The sequence below is a fragment of the Somniosus microcephalus genome, chromosome 5, assembly GCF_052327205.1.
Source record: "Somniosus microcephalus isolate GS21.2 chromosome 5, FLI_Smic_1.0, whole genome shotgun sequence".
NCBI lineage: Eukaryota > Metazoa > Chordata > Chondrichthyes > Squaliformes > Somniosidae > Somniosus > Somniosus microcephalus.
In genome coordinates, this window is record NC_140991.1 from 315,767,620 (window position 1) to 315,788,497 (window position 20,878).

Sequence of the window (20,878 nt, forward strand, 5' to 3'; positions counted from 1 at the left end):
GTTGCTTGCCGTTTTTCAAATGGGCGATTTCCATTATATTAATGAACATAAACGTTATCAGCAGGTTTTCATTTTTTTTTTGAAAAGTGCAGATTTTAGCTCCATGTATCCAGTTTATCATTCTTTTTGTTTGGACAAATAGAAATTCTGATTGCTGAGAAATTTATTTTCATTAAAAAGGAAGTCGTTGAGATTATTCAAGCTCAGTCTGAGTGCCTGTTTGCTTTCTGTCTTTACTGCATATTCCGCTAGTACTGTACTTCCCACTAGCCACACTGGTTCATATTTAGTAACATAGAAGTGAGTCATTTAACCTTTCCCTATATTTAGATTTTGACTGTATTCTTTATGGCTGGTACAAATCAGTCCATCTGTTGGCACTGTTCCCTTGACAGTAATGTGTGAGCAGAGATTGTATCTAGTCCTCTGTGAATGAAATGCGCATTAAACACATAGCTCTTTTTTTTAATATCTAATGAATCTCCTGTGGCATCACAGACATTTAGTCAGAGGAAATGGTACGTGTTTAGCTGTGTCCATTTTATCAGACCAAAATAGTGGGAGGACCTGGGTGACTCACGCTGCAGTGCCACCAGTGGTGGGAGGAATAGAAAGCATTAGTGTTATCAACTAAAACTAATAAAAACAGGGGTTACCTGTCACAGTTTAGGTGTTACTAAACCATGACAACAGGAAACAGATGTGACAAACAGGAAGTCTTAAGAATTTAACTTTTGAACACACATTGCGTTTTCCATTGGAACCCAAGTGGCCATTCTTCATGTGCGATCCTAGACAGTGAGTGGTGGTGGGCTATTTGGCTGTGCGGGGCATCATAACTAGCTCCCATCTTGTTCTCAGCCATAGCCATCTGGTTCACTAACGTCCTTGAGGGAAGAAAATCTGCCGTCCTTACCCGGTCTGGCCTATGTGACGCCAGACCCACAGCAATGTGATTGAGTCTCTTAACTGCCCTCTGAAATGGCCTAGCGAGACACTCGGTTGTATAGGGATGGGCAATAAATGCTGGGCTTGCCAGCAACGCCCAAATCCTGTGAATGAATTTTTATTAAATACCCAAACACGCACCTTTACCTACAGAGAGTCAATGGATAGCAACCAGCAGCAGGAATTAAAATTCATCATGCGATGATCCCACATTTCATTATGTATAACCTGCATTTATAAATTTAGCAAGGTGCCTGTTCAATTATTTTTCAGATAACCTAAGCATTAGTAAATGACCTAATTACTGCTGAGTGAACAGACTTCATAAATAATGTCAGTTTGCTTTTGAGGATATCTTATTAAATCACTTGACTGCTCTTTTGAGTTTTGTAATGGAAATGGGAAGGTCCTGAGAAAAGGGAACTGACTTTGTTAGGATGGGACAGGCAGCTTTGTGTGAAGATTTTTGCCAGTTGCATTTTTCATAGCAAAATTATTAGTGAAAATTACTTTTCCTTTTAAAGTAAAGAAAGTTATGCTCCATGAAAGTATTACAAACTAGAAAGGATGCAGGCTTGCATCTGCCATGTGTCTGCCTATGTCCTACTGAAGTCTGCTGCTATCCTCCTCGCTATTTACTACGTTGCCAAGTTTTGTATCATCCGCAAACTTCGAAATTGTACTCCCTATACCCAAGTCCAGGTCATTTATATATAACAAAAAAAGCAAAAGTCCTAATCCTGACCCCTGGGGACCCCACTGCATACTGCCCTCCAGTCAAAGAAACATCCGTTCACTACTACTCTCTGCCTCCTATCCTTAGCCAATTAAGTACCCAAGTCACCACCGTCCCTTTAATCCCATATGCTTCTATTTTCCGAATGACTGTTATGTGGTACTTTATCAAATGCCTTTTGAAAGTCCATATATACAACATCAACCGTCTGTTGCCACATCAAATAACTCAATCAGGTTAGTCAGACACTATTTGCCTTCCATGCTGGTTGTCCCTTATTAACCCATGCTTCTAGTGTGTGTTATTCTAATAGGCTTGTGATAAGGAGCAGGAACCTTCTCTTGCTGGCCAGTGTTATTTCTAATCTCTCTTTCATGTCTTAACCTTTGTTGCTTCTGTCTTCACTGTGCAGGCAAAATCTTGTGCTAATTGCTCTGCCCTGTTGCAGGCTCTTCTGTCTCCAACCTAATCTTCCCTCTACTCCTCATTCACCCTGCTTTTCCTGGCTCTCATACCCTCCCAGCCTGCCTACCTCCACCCTGCTTCATTTCCTGCTGCTCTCCCACTGGAACACTTTTTTTGTTCTGGTGTCTCCTCCCCCATAAATTCTCACCCCTCCAGGATAAATGTTCCTCTCCTGGACCCCACCCCAGGCAACTCGCTACCCTCCACCCTGGAAAGTGCTCGGAAACGTCTCCGTATTTAGAATTGTTGCTGTTGCTCATGTTGAATCTTGGCTGCCTTTCGGAACTGCTGATGGGAGGGGATATTTTCCTGTTGTAAGGTGCAATAAGGAAGGAAATGATGACATTTGTCAAAAAAAGAAACTTACTGCTATAAGTTTGGTACCACACCCAAGCTCATAGCCATTTGTGCTGCATTTGCTGTACAATAACTAAATATGTCTGCAAATTCATACCATATGGTTAAGGGAGGATATTGTTTCAGTTTGTCTAGTAGAGTAGGGTGTTTTTTAATAGCCTTCCCTGATTTGCTTGGTTTACAAATTCACCACTTTGCAGATTTTTACGCAAACTACTTGAAATGCAGAGGAGTGGCCGCCTTGTCCTGGAGCAGCTATGCCTCCTGTTGGGCCAACGCAAGCGATTCAGTTGATCTCAGAACAGTTCCTGTTTTCTACTGAAAGGGAGGGAGGGGGGGAGGGAGGGGGGGGGGGAATAAGAAAGAAAACAGGAAGTAGTTGTAATGGCAGTTCACCACACCCATAAACAATCTGATCTTGTGCGTGGGTGTAGAAATCCTGTTTGAGTCGACACACACACTTCTATAGTTTGAAAGTTAATCGAGTTGACCCAATCCTAAACGGCCTATGGCACCGGCAGTGAAATTTCATATGGAGGGGTCTGGTCGAGGTTAAAAGCCTGGTTGTGATTTGGATTCAGACAGCGAGAACTAGTATCTGAGGAGAATCCTGGAATTTTCAACATCTTCTGTGACTGTTGCTTGTATATGAAAGGCAAGAGTATAAAATTAAATGTAATGTTTTACCTGGCCAATTTTTTGAATGAAGCATAAGAACATAAGAAGTAGGAGCAGGAGTAGGCCATACGGCCCCTCGGACCTGCTCCGCCATTCAATAGGATCATGGCTGATCCGAACCTAGACTCACGTCCACTTCCCTGCCCGCTCCCCGTAACCCCTAATTCCCTTATCAGCTCGGAAACTGTCTACCTCCGTTTTAAATTTATTTAATATCGCAGCTTCCACAGCTCTCTGGGGTAGCAAATTCCATAGATTCATTGTAGTGTATGTACCCGTCTGCCTTTAAGGGAACTATGGAATGTAACCGTTCACCTTTAAGGGAACTACTTTAGGTGTGGCACGACTTGTTTGGCTTCTGTATACTGTAATACTGACAGTGACCACACCAGTATATAAGTCATGTGACAGGATAACTAGGGCAGATTCGCCCTGACCTCTGAATAGTAAAGACCTGTTTGTTTGTACTTCAAAAGTCTGTGTATTTATTTACTGCACAACCCACAGACTTTACATTCACTACCCTCTGAGTGAAGAAGTTTCTCCTCATCTCAGTTAACTTAACATGTCAGCACGAACATTGTTGCCCACTTCAGAAAGCAACACACAAACTAAAAATGACTGAAAACTGTTCGGCTTTCTTCATCTTCTAAGCCCTCTACAACTTTCTACTTAAGATTTGCAGTGCTGCACAGTACTGAAAACTGTTAGACTTTGTGCTTGGCAAACATTTCCAGGTGTCCTTGCGTGCAATGTAGGAAATCTTGCGCTGTTCACCCTACCCTGCACAAAATATTAACATGGTCAATCCCCAGTCTATGCTGATAGGGATGTTGAGTATCCCTAGGTTAGGGTGCTGCCTAAGAAACTTCAGCAAATTGCTGCCCTGCATCCTGTAGATGGTATACACCACAGCCACGGTCCGCCGGTGGTGGAGCGGGTGGATGTTTAAAGCTAGTGAATGGGGCACCGAGCAAGCAATCAATGCTTTTCCTGGTGTCGAGCTTCTTCAGTGTTGCAGCTGTACTCATCTAGGCAAGCAGAGAGTACGCCACCACACTCGTGACTTGTGCCTTGTAGGTGATGGCGAGGCTTTGGGGTGTCGGGAGATGAGCCATGTGCCACAAAATACCAGCCTCTGACCTGCTCTAGCAGCCTCAGCATTTATGTGGTTGGTCCAGTCGAGATTCTGGTCAATGGTGACTTCCAGGATGTTGCTGGTGGGGGATTTGGCGATGGTAATGCCATTGAATATCAAAGGAATGGTTTCAATCTAAATCCACAAATTGTGGCAGAAATAAAATAGTCAAAAGTTGCAACCACTTCATTATAGTAGCACGGCATCCATGTGTGAACAGACTGCTTTAATTGATACAGATGTGATGTGTCAGGCAGCAGAGAGTCTGAGTGCAGTTGAAATTGTAATGACTGGTATGTCGATTGAAACAAGCCTGTTAATAGCTGTTTTTCTTTAGGTTCTGGGAGCCCTGCATCCGTCAGACACTCCTGACATTTACACTGCTAAATTATAGAATCATAGAAATTTATGGCACAGAAGGAGGCCATTCGGCCCATTGCATCTGTGCCAGCTGGGAAAGAGCTCTCCAGCCTAATCCCATTTCCCAGCTCTTGGTCCGTAGCCCTGCAGGTTCCGGCACTTCAAGTGCATATCCAAGTACTTTTTAAATGTGATGAGGGTTTCTGCCTCGACCACCCTTTCAGGTAGTGAGTTCCAGACCCCCACCACCCTCTGGGTGAAGAAAGTTCTCCTCAACTCCCCTCTAATCCTTCTCCCAATTACTTTAAATCTCTGCCCCCTGGTTATTGAACTCTCTTCTAAATCTGGTTCCTTTACACAATCACAGAAATTTCAACACAGATGGAGGTCATTTGGCTCATCACACCTGTGCCAACTCTTGTGGGTCTCTCAGTCTGCCACTGGGGTAAGGGAATAAGAAGGAACTGTAAATACTGGCAATCTGAAACAAAAATAGAAAGTCCTAGAAACACCGATGCCTGTGAGTGTCAGTGATGAGGAAAGACAAGGTCATGTTTTGGTGCCGATCATTCCGCAGTTCTCATGAAGGGTCTACACCTGAAACATTAATCTGTCTTTTCTCTTTCTCGCTGGCAAAACTGCTGCATATTTCCAGCATTTTAAAAGAAAATGTTGAGTTGAATAAGGGACCCAGATTTAGCAGTGTAAACACAGGGAGCCTGCTCACAGACGCCAGTCTCCTAGAATCTGAGTTAAAATGGTGCCAGCAGCTAATTATACAACCCAAAATTGGAGGTATCGAGATAATGACTCCCTCCTTCCCACCTCTCCCTCTCTTTTTTCTCTTCCCTCTTCTCCTCTCCAGAATTCATTTGTGGCACAGTTTCCTATAGCTCACAGAGATCACCATTCTTCATTGTACAGCTTGCTAATATCAATCATGATGTATCACAGCCGAATTTGATCTTGTCCCATATATGTAGAAATGGAGCGGAATTATTTTGATACCGTTTGTCGTATTAAATAGTTAGTCGCTGATTTTTTTTTTCCCCCTCAATTGATTCATTGCTTTTGTTATCTTCTAGGGAAACCTTCTAGCATTGACCACTTGGAGCGGATCCAGCTGTGTGGGTTGTTCAACGTTCGGAAAGGGAAGATGCAGCTTCATAAATGGACCAAGCGCCAAGTTATCCTGTGTGGCACTTGCTTGATAGTTTCATCTGTGAAAGACAGCCAGTCTGGAAAAATGCACGTTCTGCCTTTGATTGGAGGAAAGGTACTCATTGTATGTGAGATGGATACATGTATGAAATTATTTCAAAACCGATTTTAATATTGTAGAGTTTATTTATTAATGTATTTTGCTGTTAAAAGCATCTTTTTAAAATAGGGACCATCATCAAATATATTTGGACTTTGCCAAATATATTTGGACAGTTTTGAACACTATTGCTACCTTTGTGAAAAGTGAAGATTATTTTATTCTAATATATATTTAATCGTTCATTTTACTACCAATTGAGCCAAATCGCAGCACTTTTGCCTCTGTGTCAGAGGTTGTTGATTCAAGCCCCATTCCAGGATTTGAGCACATAATCTAAGATGACACTCTAGTCCTGAGCAAATGCTGAACTATTGGAGATGTGTCCTTCAGTTAAATGTTAAATCGAGGTCCCAATTCCCTGTTCTGGTGCTTCAGATTGGCATTAGAGACCCCAGAATAGTTTTCAGACAAGAGCAGGGCGGTCTCCCAGTGTCCTTCTGGCTACTCCTCCCACATTCCTCCATCGGACAGATGAAATAGTCACTCATCCCTCATTGCTGCCTCTGGGATGATCTAACACTGAATGATTGCTGTGTTTTGTCTATGCAACGATCACTTCAATTCAAAGCTAATTATTACTTGGAAGTACTCTGAGATGTTGTGACATAGTGAGGCACTGTATAAATGCAAAGCGTTTATTTTTTGCATAGGTGGAAGAAGTGAAAAAGCACCAGCACTGTTTGGCTTTCACCTCATCAGGACCACAGAGTCAGACGTACTATGTCAGCTTTGACACCTTCCCCGAGTATTTACGCTGGCTTCGGCAGGCTTCAAAGGTGAGGCTGCGGGGACTGTGCTTCTAACCATAAGTGCCAGAACTTGTGTTTCTAATTATTGCTTCTGGCAAGATAGCAAGCCACTCTTTGCATGCTGTGATTCAAGATTGGATAGTTATCTGTGCACAGCAGAGAACCATGAGAGCTGTTTCTCAAAGCTTGTTTATTTGCTTCTGGCAAATTCCACTGATGTGTTTACTCAATTTTTTGTATAAGATTAGCAAAGTCCACTCACCAGTTCTATATTTGCAGGTGTACTGTATGTGGTTTTTTGTTTAAGTTTTCTTCGCAGCCGACAGGTCAGTTTTCCAGTTAGAATCGTGGAAATTTACGGCACAGAAGGAGGCCATTCGGCCCATTGTGTCTGTGCCGGCTGAAAAAGAGCTCTCCAGCCTAATCCCACTTTCCAGCTCTTGGTCCGTAGCCCTGTAGGTTTCGGCACTTCAAGTGAATATTCAAGTACTTATAAAATGTGATGAGGGTTTCTGCCTCCTACAACCCTTTCAGGCAGTGAGTTCCCGACCCCCACCACCCTCTGGGTGAAAAAAGTTCTCCTCAACTCCCCTCTAATCCTTCTACCAATTACTTCAAATCAAAGCCCCCTGGTTATTGATATTTCTGCTATGGGTAATAGGTCCTTCCTATCCACTCTATCTCGGCCCCTCATAATTTTATACACCTCAATTAAATCTCCCCTCAGCCGCCTCTGTTCCAAAGAAAACAACCCCAGCCTGTACAATCTTTCCTCACAGCTAGTATTCTCCAGTCCTGACGTTATAAATTATACCGGTTTGTGCTTTGGAAATTATATCTGTTTGAGCAGCATGAAACCCGCTTCCAATCTCTGAGGTCTTGATGTAAGGGAATTAAGAAACGTCGGCTTATGATGGCTGGGAATTCGAACGCAGAGCAACTGCTTGAAAGGCAACAGTGCTCACCACTGTAACAGCATCGCTCACTGCCAGAGAGAAATCCAGTGTTTCTGTGGCATTAGTCCTACACCCCTGCTCTTTCTCCATCGCCCTGCAAACTTACCTTTTTCAAATATACATCCTATTCTCTTTTGAAAGTTACTATTGAATTTGCTTGCACCACCTTCTCGGGCAGTGTATTCCAGGTCATAACTCACTGGGCGGGGAGGGGGGGGAATGTTTTCCTCGTCTCCCCTCTGGTTCTTTTGCCAATTCTCTTAAATCTGTGGCCTGTTGCAAGTAATAATATACAAATAGGGTTTCATGGGCTTGAATTAAGGAGGGGTAAAAGGGTGCGGTACAATATTGGGTGTCCTTTACAGACAGACAAATTGTTTGACATGTCTACAGGCGTTTCAGAGAGGTGTGTAGAAATAATAAGGCAGTAATAATGGGGAACATTAACTATCCAGACATAGATTAGCAGAACTCATTTGAAGGAGTTTAAACAGGGAGGGATTTATGAAATGCATTCAAGACTGTTTGTTGAGTCAGTCCTATATGGAAAGATGCAACACTAGACTTAGTTTTGGAGTAGGTCAGCAACATTAAGGCAGGAACAATTGCCTCCTTTCAACCAATATTACATAGTGGGACAAAACTCCAGGCATGGGATTTCTTTCTAAATTTAAGTCAAATTCTACTGTCTCCCAACTCATCGAATTCAAAGCCCTTGTTCTTGTCCACAAGTCTCTCTGAAGCTGCACCCCTCCATACGTCGGCAACCTTCTCCAGCTCCACATGGCGATGTGTCCCCTCTTTTTCTAATCTAACCTCCTTTGCATCTCCCTGTACTCTGCTCCACCTTTGCATGCAGAGCCTTCTGCTGTCTTGTCGTCACATCTTAGAACACGCTTCCTAAAACCATCTGCCTTGTTACCTCACTCTTTCTTCAAAAGCCTTCTCAAAACTTTACCTCTTTCACTGTACTTTCAGTTACCTCCTCCAACTCTTCTCCCAAAAGCTTGAAAAGCTGGGGCCTTTTTTCCCCCCCCCCCACTGCAACAGATAAGGTGGGGGGTGGGGGACACCAATTGGAGCTTTTCAAAACTATGAAAGATTTTGAGAGAGTAAAAAGTGAGTAATCCTTGCCGTTGGTTGGAAAATCAATATGAAGAGGGTATAAACTCCGGATTATGCTCGGAGCAATGAAGAGGAATGTTGAGATATTTCTTAATAGAACAGGAAATTATTGAGGCAGAGACTATAATATCATTTAAAATTGAATTGGATAGGTATTTGGAAAGAAAAAGTCGAGGGGGAAAGGGCAGGGCAATGGGAGTAGAGTAGTTAGTTACTGTTGAAGAGCTGGCACTGGCATGATGGGCTGAATGGTCTCCTGTGCTGTAGATTTTATGGTGACCATTTTTGCCTCTATAAAGTGCTTTGCAATTTTTTATTGCATTAAAAGCATGATATAAATAGTTTTAATGGCAGCACACGGTGATTTGAACTGTGGGCATCTTTTGTGGCTGTTGTCAGTGTCATTTCTTGTTTAATAATTCACTCTCTTTTCCCCCGCCCCAACCAGGTTTCCCTCTTTCCTACAATCTGAAGGCTTTTACAACCTAAATTTAACATCCCCTGCCTAAATTATTTTGTCTTTTTTTTTAAAGTTTCGATGGTGCCCTAAACAATGGGCCCTTAAATTAAATTTAAAAAAACATTGCTTATTTAGATTGGGATTGGTTTTGGCTGTTTCCTCTGTCCTCCCTCTCGTACAGGAGGATTGAATGATCGGCTGCTATTTGCCTAATGAGGAAAGCCATTTGAATGATTGAGTTTGGGAATCCAACAAACTACCACTAAAGAAACTAGGCTGTGTGTGTGTGTGCATGAGAGAGAGAGAGACTCCCAGCTCTTGAACACATGAAAGTATGCTTAGATGCTGAACTGTGCTGTTATTTCTACCGAGACTTCATTGCTGTACACAGACTCCCACTCATCCACAATCCACTACCACTCGCAGTCAATTAAACCACAGAGAGAAGCTCTGTGATTGAGCAAACTTCCGGAGAGGGGAGGAATAGCAATAGGCTGTTACAAAAACATACCCGCCGCAGTTCTAAACTGCTCAAACTATAAATTAACGGGTCAGGTAAAGCTTCAGAGATTTTTAACACTCTTAATTACTGGCATCTTACTGGAATGGTATTTTGTAATGGTAAATGTTGAAATGGAGACCCTAGAACAGAAAGTATGCAGCTTATCCAGCTTATTGTGGATACAGTTGATATCCTCATCATTGCCTAGTGATTTTTTGATGGTTCATTCAAATTGTCAACACAGCCGCACATCTAATCGTTAGCAACTTAATCATTAGACAACACAGCACAATAATAGAGATGATGGGAATTTTGCCAGCCCTGGGGAGGTGGGACTGCCGGGAAAATGGTAGAAACTGGGAGCGGGTACCGAACCCTCTCCCAACCCGCCGCCGTGCCATCTTCCCAGGCAGCGGGCCCCCGACTCGCACAGGGACCCGTCTCCTCGAGGCGGGAAGGGGATTACAGCCACTTAACTGCCTGTTAACAGTTAGTTAACAGGCAGTTAAGAGGCTTATCCCCATTTTACCAGCACAAGTGCGGACTTCCCGACATCGGGGAAACCCCACCAGGATCAGCGAGGCCAGCAGTGGGTCAGAGTGGTCGAAAAGTGCGCTGTGGAGGTGAGTGATGGGTGTAAGTATGGGAGGTGAGTGAAAAGTGTTAGAAAAAGTTTCCTTACCTTTGTTTCTTCCTGCAGGCTTCAACCCTTGGGGATCCGAAGGCTCCTCATCTCCACGGCAGGGATGACAGAATGGCTGCTGCATTCTCCGATGCAACAGCCATCTGATTTATGCTCAGGAAAGAGGTTTGGTGAGTCTTGAGTACAAGGACTCACCAAAGAACAGAGATTGTCAGTGTTTGACAGCTTCTCAAAGCTGTCAAACGATGACAATTCATCTGTCAAAAATATTTGACAGATGAAACGTCATACGCTGACGTTCTCTGTCACCGGCTTTCCCTTAATTGGCCAGCTAAGCCCGCAGGGCTGGCTTAACAAGGTCAATCAAGGGGAAATAGCGTGGGTTAGCCAGACGTCATTGGGGGCAGGACTGAAACCTGACAACCAGCAGTCCCGCCCCCATTGATAAATCCAGACCTTTGTCTGTGTGTGAGATTGCATCTATGTGTAGAAAGCTTTTTTGCTAAATGATTTGAGCTGCTAAAACTTTTATGACCCTTTGTTGTAACTAGATTATTTATCTATATGTATATATTTATCTTTGCCCCACACTATCTGATATGTGATTGCTTGTAGTTCCTTAGAATGGAAATCTCAAATCTGCAGTGTTCTGGCAGTCTATATGGCTAGACTATATAATTGAATGACACCCAGTTAGTATCCCTTCCTGCTTATTTGTTTTCTGACTCTGTGCTTTCCTGATAGACTCAAGTGACGAAAATTTAAGAGAATTTAAAGCATTCATTAAACCATCCAGTAGCAAGCAATTGATTATGGGTTCAAGCAACTAGGCTACCTGTTCGTTAAGACCTGCTCAGCTCAGTTGGACTGTTTCTCAGACCTGCTCCTGGACAATGTGCCAGTTGAAAGGAGACTTGTTCCGTTTTTTTACAGCTGGTGACAGATGATCATGGCAAGGCTCATGACCTAGAGAGTAGCGCACTATCCTCACCTGAAACAAGATGCTTGTGTGTGGGGAGGCGATACCAGTGGCATATGAGGAGGAAAAAAGATAGAAAAAACAATTTTGTTATCTAATGAGAAAAAGGAGAGAAAAAAAATTCTGTAATTATTTTGGTGATCTGCGATGGCTCCGTTGTTAATGTTGCTGTGGAACTTCATCATACAGACCAGTAAAATAGCACATTTGATCCTTGATCACTGCTTTGTTCGTTGATCTCTGCCAGCACGGTGGCATAGTGGTTAGCACTGTTGCCTCACAGCGCCAGGGACCCGGGTTCGAATCCGGCCTCGGGTGACTGTCTGTGTGGAGTTTGCACATTCTCCCCGTGTTTGCGTGGGTTTTCTCCGGGTGCTCCGGTTTCCTCCCACAGTCCAAAGATGTGCGGGTTAGGTTGATTGGCTATGATAAATTGACCCTTAGTGTTAGGGGATTAAATACGTGGGGTTACGGGAATAGGGTGGGATATGTGTTGGTGTAGGGGTTACGGGGATCGGGTGGGATATGTGTCGGTGCAGGCTCGATGGGCCGAAATGGCCTCTATCTGCACTGTGGGGTTTCTGTGTGATTTCTGTGAGAACAGCAGTAGTGGACTTGCAAATGACTGCAGCACCTTGAAAAATGGAGGGGGAAATTCAGCCAGGGGCTCTGCTGCTGATTACTATCCAGTGACCTGTGCTAATGTGTACGTATGAATGTCAGTGAGAACAAGATTATACTGTTCTCTGATGTTTGATGTGGTCAAACAATCTGTAAATGCTCACAGATTAAGCTGATACATACTTGGGTGAAGTGCCAGAAGACGGGCAGCACTTGCGGGACTATACAAGTCCACACCTTCAGAAGTTATGGGGAAGAAGAAAATATTATGGTGCTCTTCTGTACCACAAATCAATTTGGATTTAGTTCCTAGAAAAACTGAAAAAGGCTTGCATTGTTCCGAAGTGCTAGAATGGTTTTGGTCGAGACATCAAATTGTTTGTTTTGACTGAACCTAAATAACTCTGGCTGCAAAGGTTTAATTGTGATGAAGTACTTAAGCAGTGATCCTTTTATCTATTTATATTTTATGAAGGGTATTACTCGAGGTCTGGTTTGAGAGAATTCAGCTTGTTCTGTACTAAAGCACTAAATTGGCAGACTGTATTCAGAGGAATCATTTGAAGAGAGAAGCAAATGGAAAAAAATTCCATGATTTTAAATCAACATTCCCCCCCCCCCCCCCCCAGTGCTAGTAAGCAGTTAATTGCATCAGTTACAGGGAATGTTAATGAAACATTTAATTATGTCTCAGCTTTAAGCAGTTAGGCAGTAGAACAAATACGCTGCTCTTGATTAATTTAATAGCGAACACTCTACATATTGTGCCTTTTGTTCTGGTTTTCCAATGTTGCTTTGTACTACTTTCAGGTCGTTCCAAAACTGAGGTCTACCTGGTGCATTTCCATTCACTGCAGGTTGCACCTTTATTTTTACAATAAAAAAACCCACAAAAGGGTCCTTCAAAGCACAGCAAGTGGGCACCACACTGGTTTATTCAAGTTGCACATTTATTACTGCAATTGAGTTGTAATTCTGAATTCTACCTCTTTCTTTCTGTAAAATTCCCACAAATTCATAACATTGCATTGATAGAGATTTCTCGTTGTAATTATTATCAAATAAAATTCCAAATCTGTTCACTGCTTATCTTTTACGAAGCACGTTTTGCAATAGGGACAAAGGAAAAATTTGAGTATGCAAATCATCAGTAGATTTTTTTTTAAATGTCTATGGTCATGAACTGGCTTTTTATTATCTGTGCGGCTTGCAAAGACTAAAACTGATCGATTCTACAGATATTTGTTAATTTATTTTTTCCATTTAGTGTTTCACATTCCACATCTGACTGATGTCCTTAAAGTATTCTCTCAATCTAAAATTAATCCATGAATTTATAATCTCTTGAATCCTTAGCTTTTCTTAAATATTTTTGTAGTTCCACAGATGCAACATTCTAACCTTTCCAGTGTGACAGTAGTGGTGCTTTTTTTGGGAGAGGCAAGAGAGCGAGAAATCTCCAAATCTGACATCAAGACTCAGTTGAAAGAAAGCATCGACTGGAATGCAAAACAGTCCTGGCCAATGTTCCTTTTAAGCCGCTCGGCCATGCAGCGCTCCAAGGGTCCCGCACAGCCGGATTTAAAACAGAAAAACGCACATGTGCGATATTTTGAATGGGCCACGCAACCCGTTAAACGGGCCAAGCAGCCCCCCAAAAAATTATAGGGAACATTGGTCCTGCCAATATGCAGGTTTGGCACTTTTTTTGTTCCCCATTTCTCCCATCCTCTTGTTTAGATGGTGATTCGTGCAACTCAACGCCATGGGCACCAGCAAGCCTGTGGGTAACTTGTCTAAATAACAGTTCCTCATTTTTGAACCCCTGCAGGCTATTCCATTAATGGTGCATTCATCCACTGAGGGAGCATTTCATAGCTGAGCTCAATCGTGTTCTCACTCAACATCTACACAAACACTTACAGCCAGGGCCACTGGATAGTGATTTGGGGCAGGAACCCTGGCTGATTTACCAACCCTGCCCCCTAGCCTTGCACTGCAGCCAGTTTTTATACCCCAACTTTTCTTCTTCTTCGTTTATGGGATGTGGGTGTCGCTGGCAAGGCCAGCATTTATTGCCCATTCCTAATTACCCTCGAAGGTGCTGGTGAGCCCCCGCCTTGAACCGCTGCAGTCCGTGTGGTGAAGGTACTCCCACAGCGGTGTTAGGTAGGGAGTTCCAGAATTTGGACCCAGCGACGATGAAGGATTGGTGATATACTTCTAAGTCAGGATGGTGTGTGACTTGGAGGTGGTGGTGTTCCTATGCGCCTGCTGCCCTTGTCCTTCTAGGTGGAAGAGGTCGCGGGTTTGGGAGGTGCTGTCGAAGAAGCCTTGGCGAGTTGCTGCAGTGCATCTTGTAGATGGTACACACTGCAGCCACGGTACGCCGGTGGTGGAGGGAGTGAATGTTTAAGGTGGTGGATGTGGTGCCAATCAAGCGGGCTGCTTTGTCCTGGATGGTGTCGAGCTTCTTGTGTTGTTGGAGCTGCGCTCATCCAGGCAAATGGAGAGTATTCCATCACACTCCTGACTTGTGCCTTGTAGATGGTGGAAAGGCTTTGGGGAGTCAGGAGGTGACTGAGATCAACTAATCCGAACAGTTATGGGATAGAACATATAACTTTTGGGAGTTTTTTGGCCAGTGTATCACATCATGTGGTGCATTTTTCCATGGGATCCTCAGGGTGAGGTTGACCAATTTTTTAATTCTGATTTTCTCCTCCTCAAAGCATTGACTCCTTGCTGGGGTATAGGTCCATGGGTGCCAGGTATCCTGGGGCACTTCACCTACGTGGCTATTATTCATGTGTGAGTTTGGATAGTGAGCGTCCGTAAGTATTTGGCTGTGGAGGGTATCACAGTCGACCACAATCGTGACTTAACCTAACGTCCGCGCGTGCGTACTATCGTCACTAAACTAGGAGATTGTGATCTGTGTCATTCCACTGCTAACTCTGATCAAAGCATGGATTGAAGCTGAGACTGTTTTTGGGTCTGTTTGGCTCAGATACATAAGAGCATATAAGAAATAGGAGCAGGAGTCGGCCATTTGACCCCTCGAGCCTGCTCTGCCATTCAATAAGATTGTGGCTGATGATCGACCTCAACTCCACTTTTCTGCACTATCCCCATATCCCTTGATTCCTTTAACTTCATGGATACTCCATGAATAAACTCAGTAGGCCTCCAGGGCAAGTTTGAGCTGTTCTTAAAAAGCCATTTTCTTACCTCCACAACCAGTCACCCTAATGTCAAAAGGTAAAATCAGATAAAAGGAATCCTTACCAGAATTGCTCTCCCAACTGATGAGAAGGTCCCAGTTTAGATATATAGATGGTGCTGCATCAGAAGCGTCAGTCTTTGTCAAAAAGCTGAAAATTTGCTCATAAGCAAATGCAATTTGGTCGTATAGTTATTACTAAGCCCCAGCCTACTGAAGAAAGACTGTCTATACTTTGAATGCTACCTTGCCAGACACACACCACCTCACTCTGGGACTTATCTGCTAGCAACAGAAAGTCACCCTTGTAGTCTTCCTATTAGTCCTCCATTCGAAGGGCCATATGGCCTACTCCTACTCATAATTCTTATGTTCTTACATTCTTAATTCATGGGCAGCTGGAATGGTTGGTTAAATGGGATAAATGTCTCAGTGTAAGGCATCTGGCTATCTGTGGGACGAAACTGTCAGCGCCTTTGGCATCGAGGATTCCTTCAGAGAAAATAATCCATGAAGAAAACTTGTCCCCAGATTAAGGTTACAACTGTGACAAGATGACATTATGCGTAAGCTGCCGATAATTCCCTTCACAGCGAACGCATCAGAAACATGACCGCATTGAAATAGACTTCATCAGCAGAAACTTTGAATTATTTTTCCCTCGCCTAAGTCTTCAAAAGGGTTTCTCCCTCCCCTTCTCCCGCAGCAACAATGTCTTATCTTCCCCCATCTCTCTTCTATCTCCATCCCTCACCCTGTTCCTTGAGTCAAAGCATTGCTGGAGTAAAGTTGGGAGTTCAATCATCAGACATGGACTCCTGTACACAATTTTTCTCCACTTTACTTTTTTCCTCCTTCAATTTTTTTTCCCTCTACATCCTTGTCTGTTTTCTTGTTTCTTTTTACTTTCCCTATCTCATTTTCCTGGCTCCTCTTTGTTTCTAATAGCAAAAGTAACCCAAAAAAAAGAAAAATTAGAAAGAAGGAAAAAAAGACAAGGGGGGAAATTTTACTTCCTGATGCACTGGGAGCCGACGTGGGGTGATTTAGATCGCGCACACGAAACCCGGAAATCTGAGTTTCCCCACATGCTGTGGAGATTTAACTCCACAGTATGTGTCTTGCATGATTGACGGGCTTGGCTTCCAGTCGGGAGGGGAGCACTCCGGAGGAGGCTGCAGCACTAGGTGGGTCCGATCCCTGACCCTGGACACGGTGGGGGGTGGTCTGATGGTGGAGGAGCTTACGGAGCAGGGAGGAAGCGCTCCTGCTCCTCCTGGTCCACAAGGAGTGTTCCCTCACCTCGTTGCAGCTGCCAGGTTTCCCAAACCTGGCCAGCCACAGTAAAACCTGCAAAGGTTAAACCCAAGCCTGCTAGCCGCCCCTTGTCCCACCTCCGTAAAACCCAGAAGTCGGTGGGTTGGTGCCAGCTTCTCGACACGCTTGCAGTTTTTGGCCATTTTAAACCCAACCAATTCCCACTCCCACCCGCTCATCGATGTTAAAATTCCCCCCAAGACTTCAACAATCAACCAGTGAAAAAAAATTTGACAGACTGACTGACTGCCAAGACATATTTTTGTGTTATACCAACGAGTAAAGGTCATCAGAGCTATATATCCTCGCCCCAGTTTTTGTCGGATCTTGATCCCATGTTGCAGCCTTCCATCTTCCCACCTTCTGGGGAAAACCAAAAAAAATGAGGGGCTGAAAATGGGTTCCATTGTGACTATTTTGGGCACAAAACGCAAAGAACAGATGGCGGACAACTGGTTTAGCCATTCACCGCCAGATCTGGCTGAACCACATAAAGCATTATCGGGTCCTGCTCTCGTTTGCCAAAATTGCTCACTATTCCAGAATCATTCTGGATTGCAAAGTTAAACCCCGGCTTCTATTCTCCACTGCTAACCGTCTTCTTAAAACCCTCTTCCCCTGTCTCCTCCACCCTCACCTCCGACCACAAGTCATAGTCATAACAGCACAGAAGGAGGCCATTCGGCCCATCGAGTCTGCGCCAGAGGTGCTCATGGACTTCTTGTCTCTAAGATTGAGACCATCCATTCAGCTGCCTCTGCCACTTCCCTTCCTTCCCCTAGCCCACCGGGCCAAATTTCCTCTAATGCTCCCCCCTGCCCTAGCCCTGAACTCACATCTTTCTCCAGTTTCTCTCCGATCTCCCCTCATGACCTCTCCACATGCATCTTGTCCATGAGACCCACTTCCTGCTCCCGAGACCCTATTCCCACCAAACTGTTGATCACCCAACTTCCTTTTCTGGCTCCCATGTTAGCTGACATTGTTAACGGTTCTCTCTCAGGTACTGTCCCCTTCTCCCTCAAATCTGCCGTCATCACCACTCTCCTCAAAAAAACTAACCCTTGACCCCTCCGTCCTTGCAAACTACTGCCCCGTCTCCAACCTCTCTTTCCTCCAAAGTCCTTGAACATGTTGGCGCCTCCCAACTCCATGTTTTAAATCCCTCCAATCAGGTTTCCGCCCCACCACAGTACTGAAACGGCTCTCGTCAAAGTCACAACTGACTTCTTTTGTGACTGTGACAAAGGTAAGCTGTGGTAAACCACTGTTATTGTTGTTCACCGTTGTTGTTGTTGCACACTGTTGTACCTATGCATGCCTCAGCATGTCTCTGCTGGCTCCGCCCCTGGCTCCACCCACAGGCCCAGGTATAAAGGTGATTGCCCTGCAGCCCCCTGCCTTCTTGGAACCCAGTCAACCACGAGAGGCATGCTCTGTTCTTTGCTAATAAAAGCCTTTAGTTACTCTCCTAACTCTCTGTCTTTTATGAGTGATTGATAGCGCATCAATTTTATTAGCAAAAAACAAAATGTCGACAACAAACGCTGAGCAGCAGGAGCTGCTGCGAGCCCTCAGACCAACATGCCTGGACCTAGACCCCCAAGAATCGGGTTCGGCTACCAAATTCGCGCATTGGCTGCGTTGCTTCGAGGCCTACCTGCAAGCCTCGACCGTGACCCTGGACGAAAACAAGCTGGAAATCCTGGCCTCAAAGGTGAGCCACCAAGTTTACACAATATTCCAGGACGCGACGACCTACGCGGCGGCTATCGATCTGCTAAAAGGGCAATACGCACGCCCAGTAAATACGGTCTATGCCAGGCACCTCTTAAGATCCCGCAGACAGCAGCCCGGGGAATCGGTGGAGGCCTTCCTACGGGCACTACAGATACTCGGCCGAGGCTGCGATTGCAAAGAAGTATCAGCCGCAGCGCACACGGAGGGACTGATCCGAGATGCTTTCGTTGCGGGTCTAAGGTCCGACTACTCCCGGCAGAGACTGTTGGAAAAGGGAGAAATGGACCTGAGAAAGGCAGTGTCCCTCTCGCTCGACGCGGCCCACAGGAATATGGACGCCTTCTCCCCTAACCGCTCCGCAACGTGGACGCCACAACCTTGGGTCATGGGACCGCCACCTTCAACTGCTGCTGCGATGTCCAAGGCACAGAAATGTTATTTTTGTGGCCAGGCAAAACACCCCAGAGCACGCTGCCCGGCGAGAAACGCTACCTGCTCCGGCTGCGGGAAGAAAGGACACTATGTCAGCGCCTGCAAAGGTAAAACCGCTAACGCCAGCAGCGCCGCGTGTGAACCGTGGGGGCAGCCATCTTGTCCGCCATCTTGGGCTCCCCCAGCCGCGTGGGGATCGGGATCATGGGCGATGGGGCGCCCATGATCGTCCAAGATCATGGGCGCCGCCATCTTGTCCGCCATCTTGGACGTCTCCAACTTCAACCACGGGGGACCCGGACTCAACCACCGCCTCATCTGACGACCACATCGACTCGCTCGACCATACGCTGGCCTCCGTGACGCTGGACCAATCTCTCCCTCATCAACTGTCCAGGTCCATGATGGACATTACGGTAAACGGCCGCGCCACTACCTGCCTTTCTGACAGCGGGAGCACGGAGAGCTTTATCCACCCCGACACAGTGCGCAGTTACTCTCTCCTGGTCCTGCCGACGCGCCATCGGATCTTTTTGGCTTCCAAAGCCCAGTCAGCGGACGTCGGTGGCTACTGTGTAGTGACCCTTTCAGTAAGGGGCACAGAATACAAAAATTTTAAACTCCTGGTCCTGCCCCATCTCTGCGCTGCCGTTCTACTGGGGTTGGATTTTCAGTGCCACCTTAAGAGTGTCACATTAGCGTACGACGGACCCCTCCCCCCACTCAGTCTGCAGCCAGCAGCTTTTAAATCGCCCGCCGTGCACCATTTGCAGCCTCTCCACCCTTAAAGTCCCCCCACCCCCTCCTTGTTCGCTAACCTCACCAGCGACTGTAAGCCCATTGCTACCAAAAGCAGGCGTTACAGTGCCGGGGATAGGAGCTTCATTAAATCCGAGGTAGCGCGACTCCTGAAGGAAGGGATTATTGAAAGTAGCACCAGCCCGTGGCAAGCACAAGTGGTGGTAGTGAAGACTGGCGAAAAACAGCGCCTAGTTATTGACTACAGCCAGACGATCAATCGCTACACCCAGCTAGATGCATACCCACTCCCCCACATATCTGACATGGTCAATCAGATAGCACAATACCGGGTGTTCTCGACGATTGATCTGAAGTCGGCATACCACCAGCTCCCCATCAGGGCTGAGGACCGCCAGTACACAGCTTTTGAAGCTGACGGTCGTCTCTACCACTTCCTCAGAGTTCCCTTCGGCGTCACCAACGGGGTTTCAGTCTTCCAACGGGAGATGGACCGGATGGTTGACCAGAACGCACTCCAGGCCACTTTCCCCTATCTAGACAACGTCACCATCTGCGGCCGCAACCAGCAGGACCATGATGTTAATCTAGAGAAATCCCGTAACCTGCCCTACTCCATCGAGGAGGTCAGGACCATGACCAGGAACTGCCAAATCTGTGCCGAGTGCAAACCGCATTTTTATAGGCCAGACAGAGCAAGCCTGATCAAAGCCACGCGCCCCTTTGAACGGCTGAGCGTCGATTTTAAAGGGCCCCTCCCCTCCTCCGATCGCAATGTGTACTTCCTCAACATAATTGACGAGTACTCCCGTTTCCCGTTTGCCATCCCTTGCTCAGACATGACCAGTACCACGGTCATTAAATGTCTGAATGACCTCTTCGCCTTGTTCGGTTTCCCTAGCTATATTCATAGCGACAGGGGCTCGTCCTTTATGAGCGACGAACTTCGGCAGTACCTGCTCTCGAGAGGTATCGCTACAAGCAGGACCACCAGCTACAACCCCCGGGGGAATGGCCAGGTGGAAAGGGAGAATGCGACGGTCTGGAAGGCAGTCCTTTTAAACTTGAAATCTAAGGGCCTTCCGACCTCTCGCTGGCAGGAAGTCCTCCCTGCGGCGCTCCATTCCATTTGGTCACTGCTCTGTACAGCCACCAATGCTACCCCTCACGAGAGAATGTTCTCCTACCCCAGGAAGTCCACATCGGGGATCTCGTTACCGACATGGCTGACTTCTCCAGGACCCGTCCTACTGCGGAAGCACGTGTGGTCCCATAAGACGGACCCCCTGGTCGAGAGGGTGAGTCCCCTCCATGCCAACCCTCAGTATGCTTACGTGGTGTACCTGGACGGGCGGGAGGACACGGT

At 45.7% G+C, this 20,878-nt stretch overlaps 1 protein-coding gene across 2 annotated transcripts in view; it reads left to right on the forward strand.

The window, feature by feature from the left end:
* Positions 1-20,878, forward strand: part of phlpp1 (PH domain and leucine rich repeat protein phosphatase 1) — a 185,879-nt gene that overhangs the window by 113,824 nt on the left and 51,177 nt on the right. The window contains exons 2-3 of one of the 2 annotated variants that reach the window (XM_085989276.1): positions 5,768-5,967; positions 6,657-6,782. In XM_085989276.1, the coding sequence (XP_085845402.1) occupies positions 5,768-5,967; positions 6,657-6,782 (326 nt within the window). The remainder of the gene's footprint in view (positions 1-5,767; positions 5,968-6,656; positions 6,783-20,878) is intronic. The other variant, XM_085989277.1, reaches the window with a different exon arrangement.